Source organism: Brachyistius frenatus, unplaced genomic scaffold, assembly GCF_029030835.1.
Source record: "Brachyistius frenatus isolate BFR_SWC_R1_liver_20210118 unplaced genomic scaffold, ASM2903083v1 Contig_1, whole genome shotgun sequence".
Classification (NCBI taxonomy): Eukaryota; Metazoa; Chordata; class Actinopteri; family Embiotocidae; genus Brachyistius; species Brachyistius frenatus.
This window is the reverse complement of record NW_027210600.1, coordinates 8,888,097-8,915,897: the sequence shown is the minus strand read 5'-3', so window position 1 is coordinate 8,915,897 and position 27,801 is coordinate 8,888,097. Positions and strand designations below refer to the sequence as shown.

The 27,801-nt window shown below is 39.6% G+C and overlaps 1 protein-coding gene across 2 annotated transcripts in view; it reads right to left on the bottom strand.

Annotated features, from left to right (window-relative positions):
* grm5b (glutamate receptor, metabotropic 5b) overlaps positions 1-27,801 on the bottom strand; it is a 62,663-nt gene that overhangs the window by 23,133 nt on the left and 11,729 nt on the right. For both annotated transcript variants that reach the window (XM_069688977.1, XM_069688986.1), the window contains exons 5-6: positions 21,314-21,388; positions 20,569-20,743 (exon numbers count right to left, since the gene is read on the bottom strand). In XM_069688977.1, coding sequence (XP_069545078.1) covers positions 20,569-20,743; positions 21,314-21,388 — 250 coding nt within the window. The remainder of the gene's footprint in view (positions 1-20,568; positions 20,744-21,313; positions 21,389-27,801) is intronic.

Sequence of the window (27,801 nt, the reverse complement as noted above, 5' to 3'; positions counted from 1 at the left end):
AAAGGTGGCCCTGTGAATAAACGTGCATCTAAGGAAGCTTTGCACTCTTACAAAGTCTGTGAGCTGTAAGGATTTTGAACCGGACATAAGAAACACACACAAAAGTACGCAGATGCCTATAGATCAACACTTAAGATATGCAACTGTGTGGGCGATGTTGCCACCACGAGAGGAGGGCTTTAGAGGAAGCCTTTGGGGAATATGTACTGTATACATGTACTGTGTGAGACTCTAAACTGATGGTGTATGTCCCTAAAGTATGCGTGTGTGCAATCACACATTAGGCTGATCAATCGCCCATTCTATTATTGATCACAATAACTGTTTTAAATGACATCCTGGCTCTTTCTGTGTCTCCCTCCACATGTCGAGGAGACCAAGGCCGTTGCCATGGTTTCCAGCCCACGCTCATCCTGCTGTCTGTACTTTGTTTCTCATTAGAAGCACTGGATTTTGACTGTATGCACACACACACACACACACACACACACACACACACACACACACACACACACACACACACACACACACACACACACACACACACACACACACACACACACACACACACTTTTCTATTCACTATTCAATTAACATTAGGCGCCCTGTCTCTACCATTATTGGAAATGCTATTTGCATAATAGTACACTATGCCAGTGTTGTAGGCCACTGCACTACCTTAAGGAGAACTTTTAACAAACCAATTCCACATATTGAGGCCTGGGGCAATTGCCTTTCCATTCTGTTCACTCAGAGTATATAAATAGAATCTGGAACTCATTTGCGAATGATTATTAATTTTTAGTCGACTCTTTCTTGGTTGTGAAATCCATCTCAAGCCAGAGGTTTGTCACTCTTTGAGCTCCAGCAAAGGTTTTGCCAGGTGGATTTGGTAACAAGGACACTGAATGCATTGAGAAAATGCATTTTTGATGCAACTTCATAATAGATTTTACAGCATCTACTCCTTCTTCACCAGTCGTAATAGAGCGTGCAACCAGCTTCTATTACAATTGAACAAGGGTATTAGCAAAATATTGTGGCACAATTTTTTGCAATGTAATAATGTAGCTATATACGTCACAGAGCTGAAAAACAGATCACACTATCAATGGCTTCTGTGAGAATAGAAGCAGAGTGCAGAGTCTCTTTCCTCAAGATAACAGAAACTCAGTTTTCTCTAACTATTTTGCAGATTCCTTTCTGTCTTTTGTCTCTGTTACGCAGTGTCACAAAAATCACTTCATATTCAGTCCAGTTTTATGTCAAAGGATCTGCTTGTAAGACAGAGTTATGTTTTTGTGCCTTTAAAGCCGGGGCAGGTACAGCCCAGTCTGGACCGATTTTATCCCTCAATTGGTTGGTTTAGTTAGAACGAGGTGAATTTCTGCCAGATCAGTTGTTGTTTGACATGTGGTCTGAGGGGATGCCTAATTAATCACATGAAAGATCAACAGTTTGGCTCTTGAACTATTGGATGGATCAGAAATTTTGGTCAGCTGTCTTGCAGTGTGAGCATTTCCACAGTCTTATTTCCCTCGTGGCTGCTGTTACAAGAGGCATAATAAACTGTAGTAATTATATATCCTTGGAGAAGTAGTCTACATGTTGTGTTTAAAACTGCGGTCTTGAGACAGATGTGATGTGATACAGTCCGAATGCTGCCTTTCTCTGTTTTTGTCAACACTAGCTGGTTGATTGATCCTGTAAAGTGTGAGCAGAGAAGTCACAGGTTCTGGCAGCGCAAGAAGGTGGAATAAAACATGTAGTGTACGGTAACACAAACAGACAAGATCAATACCATAGTACAGTGTCTGCCAAGCTTCAGAGTGTACATACAAAACACAGAGGAACGGTGAAAATGAAAACAGTCTGTTTTTGAAACGAATAGGCTGTATGGTTGCTGAAGTCAACACGGTGGACCTGGTAAAGTTCACAGCTAAAGGTGCTGTGCCTGTATTAAAACATCGACTCTGTCTTGTAAATCAAATCATGAACTGACTCCAACCCCCACAGCTGAACAAAGCTATCCCTGTGAACATTTTATCTAAATTGAAATGAGTTGATGATCAGTGAATAAAACCGTTTGAGAATGCACAGCTTAAACTGAATGTTCATTTGTGTTATTGTTTTACTTTGACCTCAATCATGCTGTGCTTAATCACAATAAAGTTGCAGATCCTTTGGCGAACAAGCGTTGAACATTGTATGATGAGAGTGGAGGCATGCATTTCATTTTCAGCGCGGTAACATTGAGGTACAAATTTGGATTGTTCTGCAATCACTGTAGTAAATTGGGTTTAGCTTGAGATAACAGGGCCTCAGATTTGGTTTTGGCAAAATATTTGAATATGATCTGAACTGTGTTGCCAATAGGTTATTTTAGTAATTAATGTCTGAGTTCAGTAATAACATGCCACCCAACCCCAACTCATCCACTCTCTAGCTGCCATGGCAACTTGGCAAAGATTCTAGAAGAGCATCTGCTGCTTACAACCATAAAGACTGCACACACACACACACACACACACACACACACACACACACACACACACACACACACACACACACACACACACACACACACACACACACACACACACACACACACACACACACACACACACACACACACACACATAAACACCAGCAATTCAGCAACAAAATCTGACGGCATTAGTTAGCTGGACAGTTGACACGAGTAGGGGAAGTGAACACCGAACACACACAGACACTGTAGACGGTTGCAATCGGACGGTGTGGAAAAAAAATGAAAGAAAAGAAAGAACGTAAGACTCTTTGCATGTCTGTTAACATTAACATCGAAAACTTCAGTGTTGACAACCCAACAGCTGTGTATTCATATGCTGTCAGACATTTAAACCATGGCAACGAAACAATAAGCAAAGACTGATGTTGTCAAAAGGATTGGCTAAATGTGATTGTTTAATCTCTTCAAAATGCTGATGTGGATGAGCCAGCAGTTTAAGTCATGGTAACTGAAGGCTCCCCAAGCACCAGCAACAAGTTGCAGTTTATGTCGGTACACAAAGTAATCTGCACAAGTCTAATTCAAACAAATAATAATAAATTAAAAAAAGCATAAAGTAGCAGCTATTTCACACTTTGGACACAGTTTCTGTGAGAACTTCAATGGCAGCTGCAAAACAGTTGTAACTCAAGTTTGATAGTGGTGGGATACTTACAGCTTAGGATGGCAATCACAGCACTATTATGATGTATTAGACAAAAAGACTCAAAGAGAAAATCAATCACTGTTTTGCAAACTGTATAATATTTATATTTAAGTCCTGTCAATGGAAACAATAAAGAATTGTAACCAAGAAAATCCTGCACTAATACTGCACTGACAATTCAAAAATCCTAAGCAGTGCAGCTGTCTCACATTATTTAGTGAACTCAAAATCTGACGTGTGCATTTTGGTAAACTGCAGGAGTGTGTGAATTACATATACTACCAACATAAGCTCTCCCTTGGTTAAGTCCCACTTTGCATTTCTTATTGTGACAGTAACGCTAAACTAACGCTATGTGTGTGTGTGTGTATGTGTGTGCGCGCACACAGTCCTTGCATCTCTATTTCAATGTTACACACACACACACACACACACACACACACACACACACACACACACACACACACACACACACACACACACACACACACACACACACACACACACACACACACACACACACACACAAGCAGCAGAACAGACAGCGCCTGCTTACATTGGCAGCAGGTTCACTTTTACTCATCCATCGATGTCACACTTCATTACCCTCTGTCTCTGTTTCTCAAGCTCTCTCTCACGTATCATCATTTTCCTGTTTGTCTTTTTCTCCGCATCTGGATCTGTTTTTCTCAAAACTCCTAACTATCTGCTCGCGATAAATTTCTCTCTGTTGCTCACGGTTTCTATTTATTTGAAAATCTATTACTTCATCTTTTACAAAAACAGGACTAAATTGATAGAACATGCCAGATGTTTGGTCACCTAAATGCTTCGAAATAAGGTTGGAAAAGTTTAAACAAAGTCTGATACACACAGACAGACAGAAACACAAACTATTCATATTTGGAAACTTCAAAAATGGTATATTTCAACAAAATAAGTATTTAATCCTTAGGCTGAAATAAAAAAAAATTAACTTGCTGGAAGACTGGGAGCATTTTCACCTCATGGTCTAGTATCTGGCAATGGTATCAAAATGTAACACTTCTAAGTGTTAGATTACTTTTCAGTGATTATTTGCAATTGTTTGCCGAGACTTTACATTAACCTTAAATCCTAAAGCTAAAAATCAACAACATGCACTGACCCGAGACACACCCTCACTTCCTCAACTGTCTACCAGGATAAGTAACAGATAGAAGTACACACTCCCCTCTTTCTTTGTTCAGGCTAGTGGAGACATATAGAGTGCAATGCAGATTTTGCCAACTCTTCGTATCTCATCTGGACTTTGGACAACAGATTTGATATGTGACAGGGAGAGAGAAACAAATCTGATAGACAAAAAATGTAACTGATGGAAACTAACAGAAAGCTATGTCCTTAAAAAAAAAAAGACAATTTTCAGCATGCTAACTTCAGCAATGTGTATTGACCATCAGGGTCTATTGAAACTCACTCCATCACTGTTTATTATTGGAAATTATGTCAAAAGTAATGGGGAAGAATTGTTTCTTCACAGAAACTGTTGCAAGACATTACTAGGAGACAAGAGTGTGGCTTAAGACCTTTATGTAAAGTCCACAAGGAGGTACTGTATCTGAGCTAATGCTATTGATGGAGGCAACACATCAGAAAATGTCCCTTTCTATTTGCTTTCATAACTGAACAAGGAAAGCAAAACTATCAAATAATTTGACACTTTGATCATAAGGCACCTGGAAATGTCTGGTACTATGAGCCCAAAAATAATTTTCACCGTGTGAGCTCAAATCCACAGTTTTCTGACTCTGAGTAAATGTCTTTGTTGACAATAAAAACGGAAATCAAATGGCACCGTTAACACTGCTCTGTTGCAAAAACATGAAAATAAAACCGAATAGTAGTATTTAATACTGTGATTACATCAAATGACATTTCCAATTTGATTTCATTTATTGTACTTTCCAGGGTTGTGTTGTAAACAACATGCAAACATGAAAATAAGTGAATCGTGTATTGTACTTAAAACATTGGCAGGCAGTCTTCATACCGACAGTAAGCTTGGAACAAGTTCGCTTTTTGCATTTCAGTTTAAATTATGTTTTGAGTTTTGTGCATGTTGAGTGAGAGCAAATCACAACTGTCCATTTGAATTTCCATTTAAATAACAGCAAGCTTCCCCCTCTTCACTCTGGAGGGAGAATGATGCAGAGGAGAGTATAAGCTAAGAAAGAGGATGGATGAGTGCAGATAACAGACATTATTCCCCTCCAGCTGGGGTCTTTGTGTGGACGCAGTCATGTATGAGAGCAGTGCACAAACGAACACACACACACACACACACACACACACACACACACACACACACACACACACACACACACACACACACACACAGAATGAGAAGACACACACATACAGTACATTGGCTCACTAAATATCTCCTCTGCTGTTGAAAGGTGTGTGTGAGTGGGACTAAAGGTGAAAAAGACTCTGAGAGCACGTATGGAGCGTGCTCTCAGAGTCTCAGAGTCTAGTGTGACTCATGACTTTTGTACATCTCAATATTTAGGGTCATCAGATGGACTTTGTACTTCTTCATCGACTTTTATTGCCAAACAAACCTTATTGGTTAAGGATGGGATATGAAAACAACAACAAAAAAAGAAACTGATTTAGAGTGGATGATTAAAGGATTGGAAAAAAGACCAAATGGCAAGCGAGGGAAAATGAAACCTCCGAGTAGAAGCTTAAAGAGCAAAATCCAGAGATAAGTCAGGACAGAGAGGATGAGGTGACACAGATATGATCTCTGGGGGAGGAATGGAGTGATGGCTGCAGAAAAAAAGAGGATCTAAAAGGAGGCAGCAGTGTTCTGTAAGGTTGGATAAGTATGGGTGCTTGAAAAAGAAGATGAGCAATAATGTTTGATTAGGTTGATCAGTAGAGAAAGACACACACACACGCAACGCACGCACGCACGCACACACACACACACACACACACACACACACACACACACACACACACACACACACACACACACACACACACACACACACACACAGAAAGAGATGGAGGAATGATGTCAGCGGGAAAAAAAGAGTTCGAGAAAGAAAGAGGCTGTATATTCTGCCTATTCCTCCTGGCCTCGCCTCATCCCTTTTTATTGCTTCACACATAAAAGTGTCATCTCTCATATTCAGCACAGGAGACACTGTAATATCACCTGCTGAGGTAATACACCACCAGTGCTACATTACTCTCTCTCCCCCAGTCTTTCTTATTTCTGCTTCGTCTTTATCACCATCGTGGCCTTTTGGTCATTTGCGCCCTCATTCTCTCTCCGTCTTTTCCAACCGCTTCGCTCTCATTTTGATTTTCTCTCAACACTCCCTCAGTTTTCTCAGTCTCTTACATGCAAAGCCCTCTGCGCCAAAGCAAAGTCTTTTAACTGACTTTCACAAGCCGTGTCCCAGCCCGGGACCAGACTGTGAGGTGAAATTGAAAAGGATCATTATTTGGAAAAGCCTTTCACATTTCAGACCAGCCAAAGGAGTTAACAGTTAAAGCATAATATCAATAGAATATTTCAACCACTATATGTAAGTTGAGTTCCTTGTTGTTGGACGAGACACGAGGAATTACAATGATTACAATGAGCCATGACTCATTCGACTCGAAAACATCCTCACATGTCATTTGGGGACTATTAAACAACGCTGACAACTAAAAGTAGTCTAAAATTAAAGTACTCATACTGCACTAATATTCTTTAAATTTACTTCCATAGTCACAGGCAATCAACATTTGAGACATAATATAAAATGCCAAGTCACTGATTTCTGTATATAAACACGCACACGCACACACACACACACGCACACACACACACACACACACACACACACACACACACACACACACACACACACACACACACACACACACACACACACACACACAACCATTAGTGGACCATCTTGTGCAACCTAATGATGGGTCCGTTGCTTGAAGCAGCAGTTACAGCTATTCCCTGCTTTACACGATGGCAATAATTACTGGTTGAGCCGGCACATTTGTGCATGCGCACACACACACACACGCACGCACGCACGCACGCACGCACGCACGCACGCACGCACGCACGCACACACACACACACACACACACACACACACACACACACACACACACACACACACAACCAGTCTGTTTGACAGCAGGGATTAGCAAGAAGAGTTGCAGCTAATGCCCAGTAACGAGACATCCAGCTCATCGCCCACAGAATCCTGTGTGCGTCTGTGTGTGTGTATCAGAGAGCGTACCAGACGGATCTACAGTAAATTAGCAGCAAGTTATTCTGGACTTTAATGACTTCCTCTCATCACATTGGTGCCACATGCCTCAACTAACGCTCTTCTCCTTTTTGCTCATTCATTCTCTCTCCTTAAAATACAAATTTTACGTGTTTTTTGCATCGGAGTTCGCCGCTGTTGCAAAAACGACGACACGGTTTACAAATCAACATAACAATTCTGACCAACCTAATAATAGACCATTATTACCCATCTTCAGGGAACACATTATATTTCTCTCAAATGTTTATATTCACAGCAGGAGAGCTAAAATGCTGCTTGGTCACTTCAAATCCTAATTAACAATGTTATCAAATTCTGGTCTTTGAGCAGCCATGTTTTGCCATGGCAGCCAGTCACTGTGACCAGATCCTGTCTATCTCGGTTGTGCAAGCTTAAGAATTATTTGTTTCTTTAATTAATAAAGGCCAGTATTAATTTAAATTTAAAGGTAAATTTGTTTGGGTGTGGTGCTGAAGATGGTTGTTGCTGGGAGTGAGCTTTGGCTTCTGTAGTTCCCATATTAAAGTTTTATGCTGCACTGATAAGAGTCTCCATCACTTTAGGACAAGTATGGAGACTTTTATGGCACGCTTTTGTATTTGCGGTATCAACAGATATATTTGTCTTTGTTCTCTGGAGCCAGGGTTTGTCGTCTCGGAGGATGTTTTTGGTTCTCTTAGGCACCACTCCTTTTGTTTTGTTTGTATTTATTGATAATCCCAAGCCTTGCAGTAATTCTTGAGCAAAGACAGGTTTTGCTGCATTCTTTGTGCTATTGAAAAAGTATGACAAGGTTGTTCCGTAGTGAGAGAGCATTTGAATTATTAGTCCTCTGGCTGCCAAGGTGATATACAATAAATATGTAATGATACCTTTGGCATAGACTATATTCCTATCTGTTCTCACCTCACCTCTGCTTAAAGATGTGTATTATCAGTTTTAACATGGACCTGGTAATGATTGACAAAACGTTGCTCTGCTTTGAGGAAATCTTAAGCACACTCGTACCATGTAAAATATGTTAAAGAGTCCAAATCAGTAAAACAAGGAAGTATTTTGTCCATTCTTTATATTGAACATGTCTTTGTATAAGGGAGGTGAAGTGAATACATATATTTTGTGTATGTAATCGCTGAGTCAGAGGGTGTCTTCTTTCATGTTTCTTCAACATGAGTTGTTGTGTTTGTTGACACCTCGTCCAAATAATTCACTTTTCACATTGCTATACGCACTTGACATATCTGTAGCATGACCTGCTGATGAGCAGGTTTTTTTGTGCCTTTGGATTACAGCAGTTGAAATAATAGTAGTGCCGGCTATATTAACAGCAGTCACAGTTGTTATATTTAATTGAAGTATTGGTCAGGCAGCTTTTCTTTTGGTTCTGTGTTGGTTGGTACGTTCTCACTTTGATGACACATGACATTTGTCTCTTTGAATCTTTCGTGGTCACATTGCCTCCTCCTACTGCTATTTTACTGCTATTTTATTGCTTTTCTATTGTTCTATTATTATCTTATTGCTTCTGTATGCTGCTGTAGCGAAAAAAATTTCCCCTCGGGGATTAATAAAGTAACTACCTAACCTAACCTATCCTCACAATACATAACTTTGCCCGTGAGCTGTCACCTGTGGGATCTTTCATTCTAGAAATGGGACACAGGAGGAGTCATGTGTATAGTACACGAGTAGACATCTTGATCCCTCTCTTGCAAACTTTCTTTCACACACTCCATCGCTGTCTTTCTATAATTTTCTTGTCTCTGTCTCCTTCGTTGCTATGGTAACAAGCTGTGCGGGGGCTGTGATGCTTCACACATCACACCCGTCTCATTGAGTTCACCGGAAAAGAGGGAAAGCCAAGGAGACAGAGACAAATGGGTGCCAGAGTTTTGTATGCGTGTTTGCAGTTTGGGGAGGAAAGCCTAAGCGTAACGTTCGGTGTCATTTCATACCAGATTGAAGAAAATCCAACCCACCAATTCAAACATTTTAATGTTTTAATTAATAGTTCATAATCGCATACAGCATTGTTATCTGTCATTTTCTTGGTTTGATGCTAATCCTGGCCGCCACCTGCAGATTGCTGTCTGTCAAAAGCCTGCTGGTGTTGAAAATAATTACATATTAAGCCAATCATATAATCTGACACTTTCATAAAGTCACCCAACACAAGCTCAATTGTTAGTTATACTTACACAGATCAACTTTGTGTTGATCACAGTCTTTACCAGTCTGTACGCTGTCAGTATTTGATGATATTCTAAACAGAGAGATAAGTGGATACTGTAGAGTGGAATCGATGAATACAGAGGCAGGCATAAACAAAAGCTTCCACTACGTTTCAATTATAGTGCCAATTTGCTGCATGTATGAAAACTGTTCAACAAATCAGAAAATAAAATGACCGCTGACGGAGGATTGGTGTCTCATTAAAACACAATAAAAGGTTGCGAACAATTCAGCAAAATGGCCCCGCATCTTCTTTATCCTTCTGTGAACGACCTCCCCAGAGCAGACAGCAGTCACACGCCTACAGTGTAGCGGGCCTCAGTTTAACATTATACAGCAGCAGTGCCATTTTATAGCCATATTTCTGTACATAAAGACAATACTCCCTCTCTACAGTAAATTCAGATACAGATATTGTCAGCTCATTCATTTAGCGACTCAATGCTGCCCAACAACGTTCACATCACCTCTTTCTTTTTGTTTCCGAGGCCTGATCTCAGTTATTAACTCAAGACTGAGCCGCTCCACCAAAAAAGGTCGGACGAAAATATGATTCAAAAGCCTAACTAACATTTGATTGTAAATATAATAATCATGCTAAAGTTAAAACCAAGAACAATAGAATTTTTTTTTTTTTTAAATAGAAGGCTACCACATCACACGTCTATTGAAAATTGCACAATTATATGATTCGTTTTTTTTGTACATAATCATACAATGAAGCTTCTTTAATTAATACAACTTGTGTAATTGTCTATGCAGAGGTTATGGTGACAGCGCTTACTGAATGCACATTGAAAAATCTACCTTTTCAGTATTTCTCCGCATGAATGATCTTTGGTTAGTTTATTTCAACTAAACAATGTCTTGTTGGAACCCAGTATTAGTCCATTTCCTCAAAAGAATTGTGAGACTCTGCCAAGGCAGTTAATGTTTCATTTAATTTGATGGCCCATTTCTTGCTGCGACCTATTAACACATTAGGCAACCGAACAAATTGCTTGATGTGATAATGGCATCGATGGGAGCATTTGTTTTACTGAAGTCAGGAAGAACCGAGTACTTTAAAACCGAATTATAAGAGAAAGAAAAGCAATTAATGAAATACTGGCGATGAGCTCGGACTGTCATGTAATCCTATTTCTTCAATCGACTCCATTTTCAGTGCTCTTCACACAAAAGCACAACAACAGTTTTAAAATACGGCATCAGACAGAAAACTTGGCAGCTTCAGTTTCTTCATATTCACATCCTTTGTTTTCTCTGGGGGTCTGAGGTCATTTCTCAGAGGTATCACGGTTTCACATTTCTCTTAATTACCTTTGTCTGGTTCGGAGTCAGAGCTAAATTAAGGGCCAATTCATTTCCTGTCAGGACACAGCAGGACAATTCTTTACAGATCGCCTTTCTAATGGATGATGGATGAAAAGCACCGAGGAGAAGATAGAAAGAGGCTAAAAAGGTGCGGCTAATGAAGGAGATAAAGTAGAGAGACATGAAAAGTCAAGTGCAGAACTGGAAACAATCGGAGGGAATGACGAGTACTCAGAGGTTATTTGTGTCCTGTTGAGATCTTTGTTGTTGTTAATTCATATAAACGTCATAGCAGTGCTAGAAATGTACAGGTAAATGAATGTTCAGAACATTATCATACCTCAAAAAGGAAACTGAAAAACATAAAGGAAACTCTAGATTCCGATGTGGGTTGCTGTCACAAACCCCTAAAAAGGATTATTTTATGTGTATTGGTGTGTATGTTTGCACCACTGGGCTGACGTAACAGTCGGTTTAATCCCTCGGTGTGAATCGCAAAGAATGAGCAGCAAAATAGCAAACTGAGAGCCCACCACAGCTTAACAGCATCAACAACATAGCTTGTTGTACCCACACTCAGATTCATAGACGTAGATTTAGTCTACCGCCCTTTCCGACTATCACTGTCTCTTCTGTCTGTCCGTCTGTGTCTTCTGTCTGTCTGCCTGTCTGTCTGCTGTCTGCCTGTCTGTCTTCCCCTCCTATCCTTTTTAATTCCCAGCACTTATCCCATTGGAGTGCTGTAAGAGGATAAGGCCATTCCTGGGAGAGCAATAAGAGGATGAATATGTGCGTAGGTGTGTTTGTGTGTCTGCCCCTGCCCAAGTGTGTGTGACTATATACACTTGTATTTGTTTGTAAGTTGCACATGTTGTCCAGTCAATGTAGAACTGAATACAGGTGTGTTTATGAGTATAGTTGTGTATGCATGTGAAAACGCATCAGTGTCTCCATTATGCTGGCTGTGTGTGTGTGTGTGTGTGTGTGTGTGTGTGTGTGTGTGTGTGTGTGTGTGTGTGTGTGTGTGTGTGTGTGTGTGTGTGTGTGTGTGTGTGTGTGTGTGTGTGTGTGTGTGTGTGTGTGTGTGTGTGTAAACATGGATTCGCCCTTCATATGGAAAAACCTCTTAATTCCTTGTAAAGGGACTTCAGGAATACCAATAGAAATTCCGATGTGTTCTTTTGCTCTTGAATCCCTCAACGTTTTTCTCCTTTCTAACTGCAGAGTGATCGAGCATCATTAATCAGACTGTTTCTTACAGGCAGACAAAAGATGAAGACGATGTGCAGCAGAACCATCTAATGATTTGAGTTTTGGAAATTTTGTTGAAGTAGTCAATGACATGATGTAATCAACCTGGACTGCCATTTCAACCAAACATGCCGTCTATGGATCCATGTAGCAACACCACTAAACTGTTATTTCCTTGTGAATTTAAAGATGCTCAACACCTTTTTTTCCAGCAGGAATTATTACAAATGAGAGTTATGGTCACTACATATTCACTAACAATATTTTTTTTTGTCAAATATATGGTTTTAATTTAAAAGAAGTTACACTTTGAAGAATTATGACTTTCATAGGAAGAGAGAAAAGAAACTGCTCAAATTCACAGTTTTCCCCTGAATTTAATAATGAACAGTCAAGAGAAAAAGGTTTTACTCAACGATTACTTGATTTAAACCTGTAATGCAGAACTTTTGTTTCCCTCTTTTGCCTGTGAGAGTAATTACAAAAGCACTGTGGAACTAAGTTTACTTCATAGGCTTCAGTGGAGTCTACTGCGTCCCTACGGTTGCAGACGTAAAATAGTGGTCAAAATTGTTTTGAGCGTCTCAACTCCTGCAAAAGGACAAATTTCACAATCAGAATTTACATTAATTCTCTCTAATAATATTTGAAAAGTCTAAAAGAGCCGCTCGATCAAATTATTTTATGCCTAAGGACAGGGCAAAAACCTAAGTTAGCTTCGGTTACTTACTAGTTAATCACTCTCATTTGGCCAGCGCCGCACACCAGGAAGTATATATTTACACAGAAATTAACTAAATACAATTTGTAAACAGTTTCTATCGAATGCTCACAGGTGCTGACAGACTACCAGGTACATTTGATGAGCAAACTATTATTACATTACTATTATTATGTTAAACTAGTAGTAGTAAAGTGGGGCCCGTATTAACAAACCCCCATTGCTGCTGTTGCTGGAAGGTTACTTGTCACTTTACCCGTTGTACCCCACTGGTGGTGGAGTTTAATTTTGTTGCTAAAAAATAACCTACTCCCTAAATGCCATTAACCAGGTTTTGGTAATATGTGATGTAATGCTATTTCACGAGACTCAGCATCCAATAAAGAAGAATTCACAGTAAGAATCTGACTGCAGGCTCTCATTATTAACAGTTGCTTTTGTTATTGTGGTAATCCCTGGTACAACCATAACACAAACCAACCTTCATATGCTTGCATGGTGTTACACTGTTCGATAGAAAGATACAGAATGTGCACACTGCTATGAGACACTAGTCCTTTTTACAAAAAGATCCTGCAGTACTGCTGTCAAGGAGGCCCTTGGTTATACTAGCATTTCTTTTTTACACTAAATAAAAGGAAACAGAAGGGCAAGAGAAAGAGATGGGTAGTGACAGACAGTGAAAGGGAGGTAAAAACCTGTGAGCTGAATAAAGAATTTTTTGATATTGGGTAGTTTCAGTTCAGCAGCCTTTTGATTGGTTGTCTCAGAGGATTTCACCCAAACTGACAACAGAAAATGAAAGTCAAGGTGGAGTTTATTGGAGTTTAAATTGTGAAGACATAAACCTTCAGACGGAGTTCTTTGATATATGGTTGACATTTTTGACACACAAGAAGGAGATCCAAAGCACTTGGCTCCATAAAGGGCTTGATGCGGTTCAAAAGAAAAATGACAATAACATTGATAAAAATTACGTTTTATAAAAAAAAAAAAAAAAAAAAACATAAATATCAAAACTAATGAAAGGTGGTGGCCCCTTGTCTGACACATTGCTACAAATTTTGATATTTGTCGGAAACCATAAAGTTTGGATTCAACATGTGTTGCTTGTTCTGTTTTTTTGCAGCCTTTAATACCATTTTCTTATTCCGCAGAACTAAACCATCACAAGTCAGAGGTCACGGATCAAAGGATGAGGTGAGTCCATGAGCAAGATGAGGGGTCACGACTAGTTTAAACATGGTTTGTAATAACAGCATGACAAATTGGACCAGATGGAGGCCTTGACTGTCGTTTGTTTTTACACTAACGCAGTAATACAATAGTTGTTTAACTTTGTCAACATCCTAAAGGTTTCAATTTCTAACAGCAAGCTATGAAGTAATGCCAGTTTGTCAGATGGAAAGGCAGTGAAAGACGCTACTCTGATCACAGCTTCGAGACTTTGGTTTTCAGATCAGCTGTCAGTATTTTCTACAAAAGCAAACTAGTGGAATCTGAGACTTCGCCAAAGTTGTCACAACCGATTGGAACAGAAATATTTTTTTTATCACCATTAAGTGTGGGATAGGTGAGTGTTTAGACTTCCAATGCATGCAGGTGAGAAACCTCCAGAGAGAAGCCACAGAATGCAGATCGCACAATCTTTGCATATGAAACTATAGAGAGATCCCTCATTGACTACAAGGCAGAGTCAGTCACACACACCTGTGACAATTGCCTTAACTAACATACACAAGCTGCAGGAAAACAAACACTGATGGTGAATTCACACACGCACTGATGCACATGCACAAGTTTCTCTTGATCTTTTCCCTCCCTCGCTTTTTATCCATCCATCATTTATTACAACCTATTCCCCTGTGTTTAATTAATAGCAGTCTTTTATTGCAGAGCTATGAAAAGAAAGCAGAATTAATTTCCATCATTTCACCAATTAAATGACATGAAACAGCACTTGTTTTAATCTACTATGTTAATAGTAGAAAACAATACAGAGCTTAATTTCCACTCACAGGACGGGAATAGGCCCTGTATGTGTGTTCACCTACGCCTATAGAAATGTGTGTATTTGCGAATGCAAATACATCCCAAATGCAGCAGTGATGCGTAAATTACACTCCAACTGTGAGATTTGCTTTTCATGTCTGACAAGAAATATTTTTTTGCCATAACATATGAATGCTAAGCACACACGCGCACACACACACACGCACACACACACACACACACACACACACACACACACACACACACACACACACACACACACACACACACACACACACACACACACACACACACACACACACACACACACACACACACACACACACACACACACACACTTGTCTTATGTGCTCTCTGCTTTGCCTTTCAAACTGCAAATCTTTTCTCTCTTCAATCACCTCCTCCCTTCTTTCCCATTGCTCTTCTTTTTGAATCGCTGCTTTCCTCCTCACTCTACTTCCCCGCTCTGCCTTCACCTTGTGTTTGATCTCGTCTCACTACCATACAGGTGTACAATCCACAAAAAAAAAATCCATTTTAAAGACAGGCTACAGGCTGCCACTCAGGTGTTTTACCATGAGAGGCCTCCTTCAAATTTCTCTCAATTTAGAAGCGCAAGAAAGTGCCGCCTAAACACACAGCTGCGGTGTGAAGTGGGACACTGCAGGAGTCTGACCTCAGTTAAATGATCTGCTCAAGGTCTCTATAATAAATCACACTCTTACACTCTGACAAAACGCAAGCAGCTGGATTCAAACACGGACACAGAGACAGAGTGAGAGATGACAAGATAAAGTCACAAATGAGTGGGGTGGGGGGTAAGAGACGATAAGGAAAGAGCGTATGAAAAGATGTACAGGGAGGGACAAAGATAAAAGATGTGCGGGGCCGAAAAATATAAATTTTGCTGAAATGGCGATTAGCAAGCCCTTTTTCTAACTGTGCTCACTGCGGTAACACACATTGTCAATACGACTGTTTGGCTACAGAAAAAGACAGCATACAGGGCACGTTTACTGACACACACATACATAGATGCACCCACGCATGCACATAGCCATTCACATAAACACATGCGCATGCGCCACATATCACCCCAGCTGCTATGCTGGATTCATCCAAATATGGTAGGGAATATTTCCATGGCAACAGCAGGCAGAAAGGGTGCAGACTTGCACGGGATGATCTCCGGAGAGAGTCTGCTTTTTGACTTTTGATTGAAACTATTCTCTTCCAATTCAATCAACAGTTTAGTCGTTCCTGTGGCCGAATCAGAATATCTGCCTCTTATGGAAATACAGACAATCGAACCTTGTTTACATATTGGCTGCCATGGCAATCCAATCACACTGCTTTCACTGCAAAGCTGCAAAATCAACATCCATTGATTCTAACCCATTCCGTAGAAGCAGCTGTAGTGTTTGTACTTTCTAAATAATGTTGTCTTTTTTTAACAACTTAAATCTCATCATCAAGAATATGAACTTTAAAGATGCCATTTCTTCGAAATGGGGTTCAAAGCAGCTGAAAATGAGAAAACAAATCATTCATAAAAATCCCTGATGGAGTGAGCATGCAGTAACAGGTACAAGATACAGAAGCGCATGAAGGGAAACATATATCAAACTGTAATAACCCACCATTAAATACTGAGATGTTGCTGCAAAGTCACCCAATGATAAGTCTTAGCTGTTATCCGTGGCTGCTCTGCATCTTATGTATGGCGGCAAGATATGGGAGGAGGGAATCTTACACTTTATCCAACAGGCAGCTGAAAATTATTTATTTATGTCTGTCATTGGTCAGACCTCATCTGAATTTGAGAAAGAAGAGGATGTTCTGCTTGAAGACAAATGAAAGAGGTTATTACATCGATTCAAAGAAAAACTAATTTAATGAAAGAATGTGCGTTTGAGTCGTGTGTGTGTGTAGAGTGTGTAAATGTAAGTGTGTGTGTGTGTGTGTGTGTGTGTGTGTGTGTGTGTGTGTGTGTGTGTGTGTGTGTGTGTGTGTGTGTGTGTGTGTGTGTGTGTGTGTGTGTGTGTGTGTGTGTGTGTGTGGTGGGGGTTGGGGCGGTATCTACCATATGTGTCCCATGTGGCTATAGATATTTATCTCAGTCCAGCTATTCATTAATGGGTCTGTAGCCTTCTGGCACCATGAGGAATTATAGGATAGAAGCAATCAATATATTCAGGCAGAAGGGTGTTTCTGTGTGTCTACATTATATTAGCGGGGTGTATGTGTGTGTGCATGTGTGTAACACAGTTATCTTGTGATGTGGTAGTTAGCCCCAGGACCTGATGTGGGTTTTTAGGATTATTTCTAGGATGAAGGAAACCATAAAAAAATATATATACATATAATATCAGAAGCACATTTTACAAAATGTAGAAGGAGGAATTTAAGACTGAGCGGGAAAGAGGTTTCTATAATGTTTAAAATAATGTTGTATCTACTGTACAATAAACACATACCAGGAGCAGGATGACAAGCCATTTTAGGGACACCCATTCTGACTAATAACATAAGTGGGTTTATACTGTGTCAGTGCATCAGTCCTATCTATGTTTCTCAAATTGAATTCATAATTACGAGTATGGAGGATTTTTTACAAACACAATGTGATTTGACCAGCTAAAAAAAAAGAATTAATGAGCCAGAAGCACTAACACAGAGGGGCATATTATTTATTATGACAATCAGTTTGTTAATACTGAATTTCCGTATGCCGTATGTGGCACAATCAAGTCGTAAAAATATATTTTTGAGATCCAGAGAACTTTTGGTATTCCATCGTTATCTGCCAAAGGTAACTGGGAAATCTGCTTCATCATCATGTGTGTGCTCCTCCAATAATGTAATTATCCTGGTGCCAGACAAGTGTCTGCCCAACTGGGCTAATCAGAAGTTCCTTCCACAGACCTGCAGTGAGCAAAGCACCCACCTGTGACCGTCTCCAATTTACAGCTTCAGTCCATTTATGATACTGATGCTAACGAAGGTTGATATTCACTTAACCAACCTAATCAAAACAGACTTTCCAGATACAGAAGACTACAAGATGTAGTGCGAAAAATATCCATTTTAACAAGCCATTAAGTTCTGTATTCAGCTGGGGAAAACTATTTTCTTCTCACAACTGGACAGCCAAAGGGTGAGCGAGCTACAGTTGATTCAAATGCTTCATCAAGTGTCCAAACAGTATGAATCTATGAGTCTGGTCTGCAGGTATCAAGGGAGTGAAGGATCATCAAAGAAAATTAAAGGAACAAGTTTATCTGATTTGGCAACATTTATATTATATTATATAAGCGAACATTCCTGGATAACCTCACATGTTGAATACATAATTATTTGGTTGTCGGTGTTAAAAGTTTACATGCTTTCAGGCTTAAGTCTCTTTTTTTGTATGGTGGAAGTTTTCCATCAAACTTTTGTTATCATAGATAGTCACAGCTTAAAAAAAAACACATTAGATAATAACATTTAAAAAAATAACAATATATAAAAGTTATGACTGATCCACTCATTTACCTCGACAAGGACACAACATTTGTCCCTGTTTGATGATTATTTTTTTTTAATGATATGATTTAGTACGGTTTTAGACTTTACCTCACTCCCAGACGGACATTGACGACAACGACGACGATGATGATGATGTTGATGAGGATAAAGATGAGTAAGATGATAATGAGCGCCATGGTGTCGGTGACAAGAAAAAAGATGCTGGCTACGATGATTTAGATACACGGCACAGATCGCTGGGGGAGAACAGAATTCAAAATAATTATGGTGGTGGCATTTTACTCGTAATCACAAGACATTGTTTCCGATTCATCCAAAATCTATTTTGTTCTCTGCATATTGGCTGGAATAAGTGCTAAAGTCATTATTCATATTATGGTAATTTTACAGTTGGCATGGCAACAAAAACTCAAGAGTAAGCCACTCATACACACTGAAACAACTTTCCTACACACACACACACACACACACACACACACACACACACACACACACACACACACACACACACACACACACACACACACACACACACACACACACACACACACACACACACACACACACACAGATATCCATTTGGAGGGTTATTTTTGTGAGTGAATTATAGGAGGAATTTATCAAACTGAGAACAGACCTTAATGTGAAAAACTCCCTCCAAAATCCAAATCAGTCTGTGAGTGTTTTTGTGAATGTATAAACAGCAGCAATGTCTCCTTTTTTGTATGGTTTGGATACACAGTCCATTCAGTAGGTTTCTCTGTTTCATTGATACAAAGACTCCTTTTACACCACTTTGAAGAGACATTGCAATTTACAGCTTTTCCAAGAAACTCGTTTTTTTGTTTTGTTCAAAATCAATTATTACCTTCATAAAGAGTTTTTTTTTTTTTTTAAACAAATGTCGAGTGTTAGAAACTTCCTGGCTATTACTGTATACTCTAGGGTCTCCTGCAGCCTTCTGTAGTAGAAGCCGATCATCTCCACTGAATTCATTACTTTCTCTACTTGCATGAAAAGAAATGACAGCACATTTATGCAATAAACAATTATCCAATAACTCATTTGATAAAAAAAAATAAAGAAATGTCTGTCTGTGTAAAACTGAGCGGAGCTAATTACAGTGGGTGGTCCATTAAGCTCATGCATTTGCGTCACTGTAATTCATAAAAAACAATATATCACAAATCAGGAAACAACATTTGTCAATTTACTTAATGTTTGAGACAAATGGCTCAATTAGGATGTGTGCATTGCAGCACTGCTGGTCAAACACCAGGTTGATGTTATTTTGAGTGTAATAAACATCAGCAGGATGCACATTTTATACAAAGGCTGGGCAGAAACTAGTTTGAAGAATATATTGACCAGCAGGGTTCTTGTTTTAAAGTTAATAGCTCTAGGGCAGCAATGCTTATTGTAGTTTTCAGTTAAATCTGGTGACATTAGAAAACAGTGATAAATGCAAAGCAGGATGTCTTTGAATGTCCTGCTCATAACTTACAGTATGTTATTATATAGGATCAGAAAATGCAGTAATTTCTCAAATTTAACCAAATAAAACCATATGATTTTGGGCTTGTCTTTCTTAAGAATTACTTAAATGAATACTGCAAGAATTTCAATACTTGCAGATTAAGTAAAAAAAACATTAAGCAATTGATTAATTGACTAATCGTGGCCGATCTAAATAACCGTCAATGGCTCAAAGGCTTATTTTATAGAAGAGCACCAAGCCACAGCATCTGCCCTCCCAAACACAACTTTGTTTACAAAATGATTGTTTCCGACTGATTGCTGCTGTTTGTATTGATCCAGTTATACTGAATCATCATAGATTGTAGAGGAAATGAAGGATCCATCGGTACACAGTCACATCTACGAGACACACCAGTTTTCATGGGAGCAACCTTGTAATGCTGACATCTTTCAACACAACACAAATGCACTTCATAGCCCCACTGACCTGCCGATGAGGAGGAACTCTCCAACCAGGCCCTGGCGTCTCATAGCCATCAGGATATTGCGGACAGTCATGCCCTCACAGAAACATGCCACAACTCTAGCCTTGGGCAGGTGGGCCCTCAGTCTCTCCAGCAGCCGATCAAAGCTCTGCTCTCCAGCATTGCTCCAGATTTTGCCTGCGGAAAACATGTCAGACAAATGAAAACACAAGTGTTTGACCCTCTTGAGGAGTTTGGTTCTTTGTCTCTTCAACTGAGGTGTTAACGCTCAGTCTTTTCTTTTGTTGTCGTTTGTTTCATTTTGCTCAAATGTCAACCACCTGACACCCATAGTGTGAAATGGCAGTCTTAAAAATAGAACCCTAAAAACATGTCATCTGACAACTTCCCCTTCACTATAAAATACGCTTTCTAATTTTGCGCATGTCGGCAAGTTGAGACTGCAGTAAATTTCAAATTATGCTCAACACCCTGCTGTGTGTTGACAACATTAAGTGGAAGAGGTAGTAAATGGGCACAAACTATAGCTGACAGCAGTGCTCTTCCTAATGCTAAACAGCGCTTCGGGTGTGGGTGCAAAAACCAATGTCAGTTCAACTTCTGCTTCACCGTGTTTTTGTTTGAATCAACACTGAAATATAAACCAACTGAAATTCTATTCAGTTTTCACACGACCATAAATATTTATAATGTTTTGCATTTGATATTGTTGACCTAACTGTGGTCGTCTTGACCTGTGTCTCTTACCCGAGTGGGCAATGCAGATGCCCTCCTTGGCTGCCATGTCCTTAAACGCTTCCATCCCACTTTCACCGTAGTTGCCTAGAAAGCCACAGAAAGGGTTCGAGTGGGAAGGGTTTTAATTAGATCAGTTTAGTAGTAAAACAGGTGCTTAAAAAAAAGGAGAGGCATGTGGACGGATAAGGGTACGTACAGACAGACAGACAGACAAATCCCCGCTAGACAACAATTTTCATTAAACCTCAAATATATGTCAGAGAAAGCATCTCCCCACTGTGGCACCCCTTTCTTTGCCAGAGAAATTGGGTGACCTGGAATTTATGCTAATGAAGGGTTGTACACACTGGCAACGAATATGATAGGATTCCCCTTTCTAATTCCTCTTCCTCTCCCTTTTCATCTCCTTCCCTTCTCTGTGTTGACTGAAGTAAAGATCAAAACTCTCTCTTTTAACCCTTTTTAAAACTCTTAACATTTGCTTCTAATATGTTTGTTTCTGTTGTTCCTGTGTACGTTGCACCCTAATTAGGTGTCACTGATCTCGACATAAACTGATGAGGACGACAAAGAAGAGGTCAATGGAGAAGAACGCAAAGGAATACAGGGATGAAAGGATAGAGATGAGGGAAAGGAATGAAGAGATCAAATCGTGTTGGGAAAGAAGAGGACGGAGAGGAAAGGAGGAAAAAGAGGCAGAGGAAATGTTCACAGTCGAAGAGGTCCCACAATCCCTGACTACTGTACATCTCTCTCTCTCTCTGTGTGTGTGTGTGTGTGTGTGTGTGTGTGTGTGTGTGTGTGTGTGTGTGTGTGTGTGTGTGTGTGTGTGTGTGTGTGTGTGTGTGTGTGTGTGTGTGTGTGTGTGTGTGTGTGTGTGTGTGTGTGTGTGAGTGAGTGAGATCAGGCCAGTGATGAGTGTGCTGGAGTGAAGTGTAAAGTCCTGTAATTAGTGTCTCAGTGAGAGAAGTGGGAGACAGATGGTACAGCCTATCCTTCCCCTGTGCTTTTTGTGCACACGTGCACATGTGCACACACACACACACACACACACACACACACACACACACACACACACACACACACACACACACACACACACACACACACACACACACACACACACAGTTACCCTCATCAAAATCGATAAAGCTTGTAACCTACTTCATTCTGGATTCAACTGGGATTTATGTGCGAGACGTTTCTTTCTCTCTCTTCCAGTACTGTTTCTGTCTCTCAGGCTCTCAGAGTAAACGCACTCTCTCTATGCTACTCAACATGACCAGCACATTGTCACACAAACACTCTTACGCACCCACCCCTCCCAAACAAAAGCCCACCTACACACAAACACATTCATCATTGCGAGGTGGGCTCCAACCAAACAGAAGACAGTATAAATCAGTCCGTCCTCACGACTGCATCCCAGATTAACTCAATTTTACAGGACACTGGCATCAATGTTTATTTCATTTTCACTTATTTGACAATGGTAGGATTGAATAATCAACAAAGTAAATTCCATCTTTTGTCCCTGGCCAGTTGGCTGGCTAAAATCTGAATAAAACATAACATTTGTGACACAGACTAAATCAACAACAATCCAGACTAAACTAGTACGAAAGGAAAATTACCGCCTGGCGGTTGTATGCCTCTGCCAACTTGTCAAGTTGCAGTTTACATCCATAATTTATGATTAGCGATATATAAATAAAATAGATTTGACTTGACTTTGTTAAGCTCTATTTTTCTTGCTCTGCTGAATTAGTGTGTAAATTTGGACACAATAATTGGTCAATAAAGCTGATTCTAACAACAACAAAAAAAAGTTGCAGCCATGACAACAGGTAATGAATTGAAAACTTGAAGAAATCTGAGGCTAATGCTTCAAACATGGATATTGCTGCAAAGCGGCTTTTAAAACGTGGACACTTAATACACATCATGAATCGTGACAGCACAGAAAATATATACAACGCTCACAGTTTCAAGGTGGACACCCAAGATTAGTGTCATCAATTCAGTATCTGACAGAATATGAAATATGCTCAATCCCTCCGTCTCTTCCTGAGTTATGGTGTTGAATGACGGACAAAAACATGTTTTTACAGAAAATTATGTTGTCATAGGGCAGTTGATCTTTGAACTTTTGGGTATAACATGTCATCGTTTCATCATTCAACCCTATCGAACCTTTGTGTGAAATTTTGTCATGATGAGCGAATTCATTCTTGAGTTACGGACACACGTGTTTTGTGAGGTCACAATGACCTTTGTCCACAAAAATGGAATCAGTTCATGCCAAAGTTCAAGTGAGCATTTGTCTCGAGATGTAATGAAATTCCCTCCTGAACTTCCTGATACATGTTGTTTGTGAGAATGGGATGTTGGGACGTACGTAGGAGCAGACAGACAACCCCGAAAACATGATGCCTCTGACTGTCGCCGGCATTGGGCCAAAAAAGGGAAGGAAGAGGTCAAGTAAAAGAATAGCAGGTGATTCATAAAATATGGCATATTACACGACATCAGAATAAAAAGGTAATTAGTATTCTGATGTTCACATGAGTGATTGTTTGTGAGCCACAGCTTCAACTGACCAGTAAAAGAACATCTGATAAATTTGACGAATACTGAAGAACAAAACCCCGTTGGATGGTTGAAAATGAAACACACATCAGTGAACGTGTACTGAGACCCAACGCGGTACACAAAATGAACATGAATTCAATGATGCCTTAATAGCTAGTTATTACAGCATTCAAAACAAAACCACAGAAACTCTCAGTTCAGTTGTACAACTCACCTCACTCACACACTTCCTATTGCCTCAATCATGCCTCTTATCTGCTCACTTCACCCTGTTGCTGTTGTCTCCTGGTGCCATCTCTCTTCGTTTTTATTTTCACTTTGTTTCTCTCCAGTATAAACGAAGATCAGTCTCGCACACAAGCGCAAAATGGGGACCAGCACATTTTGGAGCAAAACACCTTACGCAAAGGACATTAATCTCAAATTTCACGTGGTACTTCCTCTGTTTCATCACTTTCCAGAAACAAAACAAAACAAAAAAAACAGCGATCACACTTTAACAGCTGTTCTCTGTTATACTTCTTCCATCAGTGCTCTGTTTCTTTCATGTCTATATAAAACATAGAATTCCCATAATTGAAACAAAAAAACAACATAAAAAGCTTAAAAAAAAAAAGAAACTTGTGAAAAACATTAAAGACAAAAAACCCTTTTCACTGTGCTCTCCCTTTTGTGCTCCTCCACCCTCTTCTTTGATCTCTCCTCCTCGTGGAACATATCTTGTAAGTTACAATACATTGCAACATACAAGCCCTTTGTGAAGCTCCCTCTGCTCCACATAAAGCTATTTGCTTTTCAGCAGCAGCAAAACAGGCAGTAAAATTACAATAGAGAGGCAGGTGGCTCTTTCTTTTCTCCCCTCATTTCCTTCCCGTTCCTCTCAACCATCTTCCATCCTTGTCAATTACCATCCTCATCCTCGTGTCACTCTTCTCAGGTCTATTACATGCAATTACATGTTTCCTCTCATTCCCCCACTCTGCCTTGCTCATCTGTTTCCTCATTCCCTCCTGTCAAAAGCTTCACCCACAGAAAAACAACATTCAGTAAGAATGGAAATATTATTAAGTAAACGGCAACTGCCTGTCCTCTCCACCTTTTTCTTCATGATCTCTCATGTTTCCCCAGTTCTCCTCAAACCCTGTATCACATCTGGATCGTTTGAGACGGCGTTCTTTTTCACACAGACGTGCACAGATTCGCAAACTCTCACATATTTATGTCTGTATCAGTACACGTTGCTATTACGAAGGAATTATTAGGTAGGTGTGAAGTTAATGGCACAAAATTATCTCTAATGTAATCATTTGAAGTTAATTTGTAATATACATATTGACCTGCTGTGGGTGTAATCGCTATAATATTGTTACACTTTTCATCTCATTTCATTTCATAGCACCGGACACTTTTTTCCATTTATCCCAAACTGTTTTTATTTATTTCTATTTAATTCATTTTTTGGTGTATATAGTCTGTGTTTGTGTATTTATTCTAAAATAATAATGTTTTTTATCTGTTATTTCTTATATCTTATACGTATTTGTAAATCTTTTCATATTGTGTGCACTTTTTGGTTTTCGGTTTTCTTTGCTGCTGTGGCGACCAAATTTCCCCACTGTGGTATTAACAAAGTCAAATTTAATCTAATCTAAATGTTTTGTTCAACAAAATTACTCAATAAGTGATCCTAATCGATTCAGCATCTTACAGATGGGCCAGTCTTCACTTTCCAAGCCTGGTAAAACTACAGCATTCTCACTGGAGCGTAAATAAACGAGAAAAAAATAAAAAATATATATATATACACACACACACATATATATATTTTACTTCTGACCCTCATAGTCATACTACAGGGCTCTGATATAAGTTATTAACTCAGCTCAAACAACCAACTGTTAGTTTAAGTGTGTTAGAGAGTGTTATCAGGAATAAAAAAAACTAAAGAGCTAAAGGCGTCACCAACAATTAGAGCATTTAGACTCTTAGTCTCGTTTAAAATCAGCTGTTGTAAATATTTTCATGAATTTTTATAGCATGTTATCCTATTCGTGACGATGAAAATTGTTTCAGGCTCCAGAAAAGTTGCAGACAGCAGCTTTATAACCATAACCATGGTTTTCTCCGCAGGTTCACTTGTGCTACGCTTTCAGTCTACTGAACAAAATCTGGGTCTAAAAATATAACATGTCTGTTCCCAGAAATCTCGCTTTGTGGGCTTCAAACCGACAAGCAGAAATTCTCCATTAGTCATTTTAATGTCTAACAAGTATTCGGCAATTGAGTTCAGGTTGTAATAAAAAAAGAAAGTGACGCAACAGTTAAATGAGAAAAATCCTTGTTCAAGTTGGGTTCTTAAATCAAACACCAAGAAAGCACCTGTACTTCTTATTTCAGTAAAGACAGTCAACTCAGTGCGCAGCTTGTGTGCTTGTAGAGGGAATCTTCTTAGAAACGCACATATACACAAAATGATAGTCACAATATAAATCACAGCATATATCATGTGCGAATGCACTTGTATGCATGCTATTGCATACCAGGTATAATAAACCATTATATCCTCCACTATTGTACATTGCAACAGCTTGGAAATGTTTCCCATCTTATGGCATCTAACATCTATATCAGCAGGAGATCTCCAGTTGATACTCCCTCGGTGTAAATAGAGCAGCAGGACCATCTACATTAAATGTATTCGCAGAACATAAGTTCTGAAACTTGAAGCCAACCCCGTTTGAGTAGATGTAGTTCTGTGACCCACGCTCATTAAAACACAGAAACATTCTTGTTATATGGGGACCCACCAGAAACTGGCCCATGACCCACTTTTAATCTTCACCCTCAGGCAACACTACCAGATGACGATAAAAATGTGAGCATATTCAGTCACTCTCTTCTTCCCCATTCATTATGCCTTTCTCTACACTGCTCTCCTCAACACATCCCACCTTCCTCTTCCTCCAACATGCCATGGCCGCGGTAGTTAAATAAAGAGGGATGATGGGAAGAGAAAGGGTGAGAAAACCGATGACAGCATGGGGGGAGGTGCAGGATCTTAAGAGACAATAAAAACAAACAGGTGGAAGAAATGAGAAAAAGTGAGAAATACTAAAAGAGAGTGTGAGTAAAGAGGAAGATGTAGAAGAAAGGTTGACATCTTGATGTATTGAGAGATACATGAATTTCTGATAGAGCGCGATTGGGTGACACGTGCCAGATTGTATGTCAACAAAACTAAAAGCTATATTGAATTGAGCTGAGCAGAGAAACAGAGAAATGAGAGAGGAAGGCGGCAGGGAAAGATAAAGGTTAAACTCAGTGTAATTGTACAATTGTACATTCTCTTCAATGTAACAAATACTGAACACTGGAACCACTAATAGCTTGTTTTATGATCAGACTAACAATAGTCAGTGATCAAAACACGAGATTGTACAGAATATGTATGATCTATACAGTGGATACACCAATAAGTCATGATAGAAATGAAAGAAGGTGGATTGATAAAAAATGCAGACAAAGAAGAACGGACAGCACCTCCCTTTTTCTCTTCAAAGAGCTTAGAGAAGCAGTTGAACATCTTCTGCTCCAGGCTGGTCCCCCCACGGTGCTCTACAAAGGCTTCACTCCAAGAACTACCAGACTTCTCCTCTGTAGGTATCACAGTGTTTCTGCTGCTACACCTTGACTTAAAACTGATGATGTCCCACATGCGTGCAGCTCAATGAGAAATTCATGTAGCATTTTGTTATTGCCAATACAACTGACCTTCTTTTTCCCCTCGACACTCTTTTAAAGCTGTTTTTCATCACGTTTCACGTAACAGTTCATCTGAGTCGCCGTGCTGCACCGCGTAGTTTCCATCCATCCATCGTCTATCCCGGCTGACTGTAAATCAATGT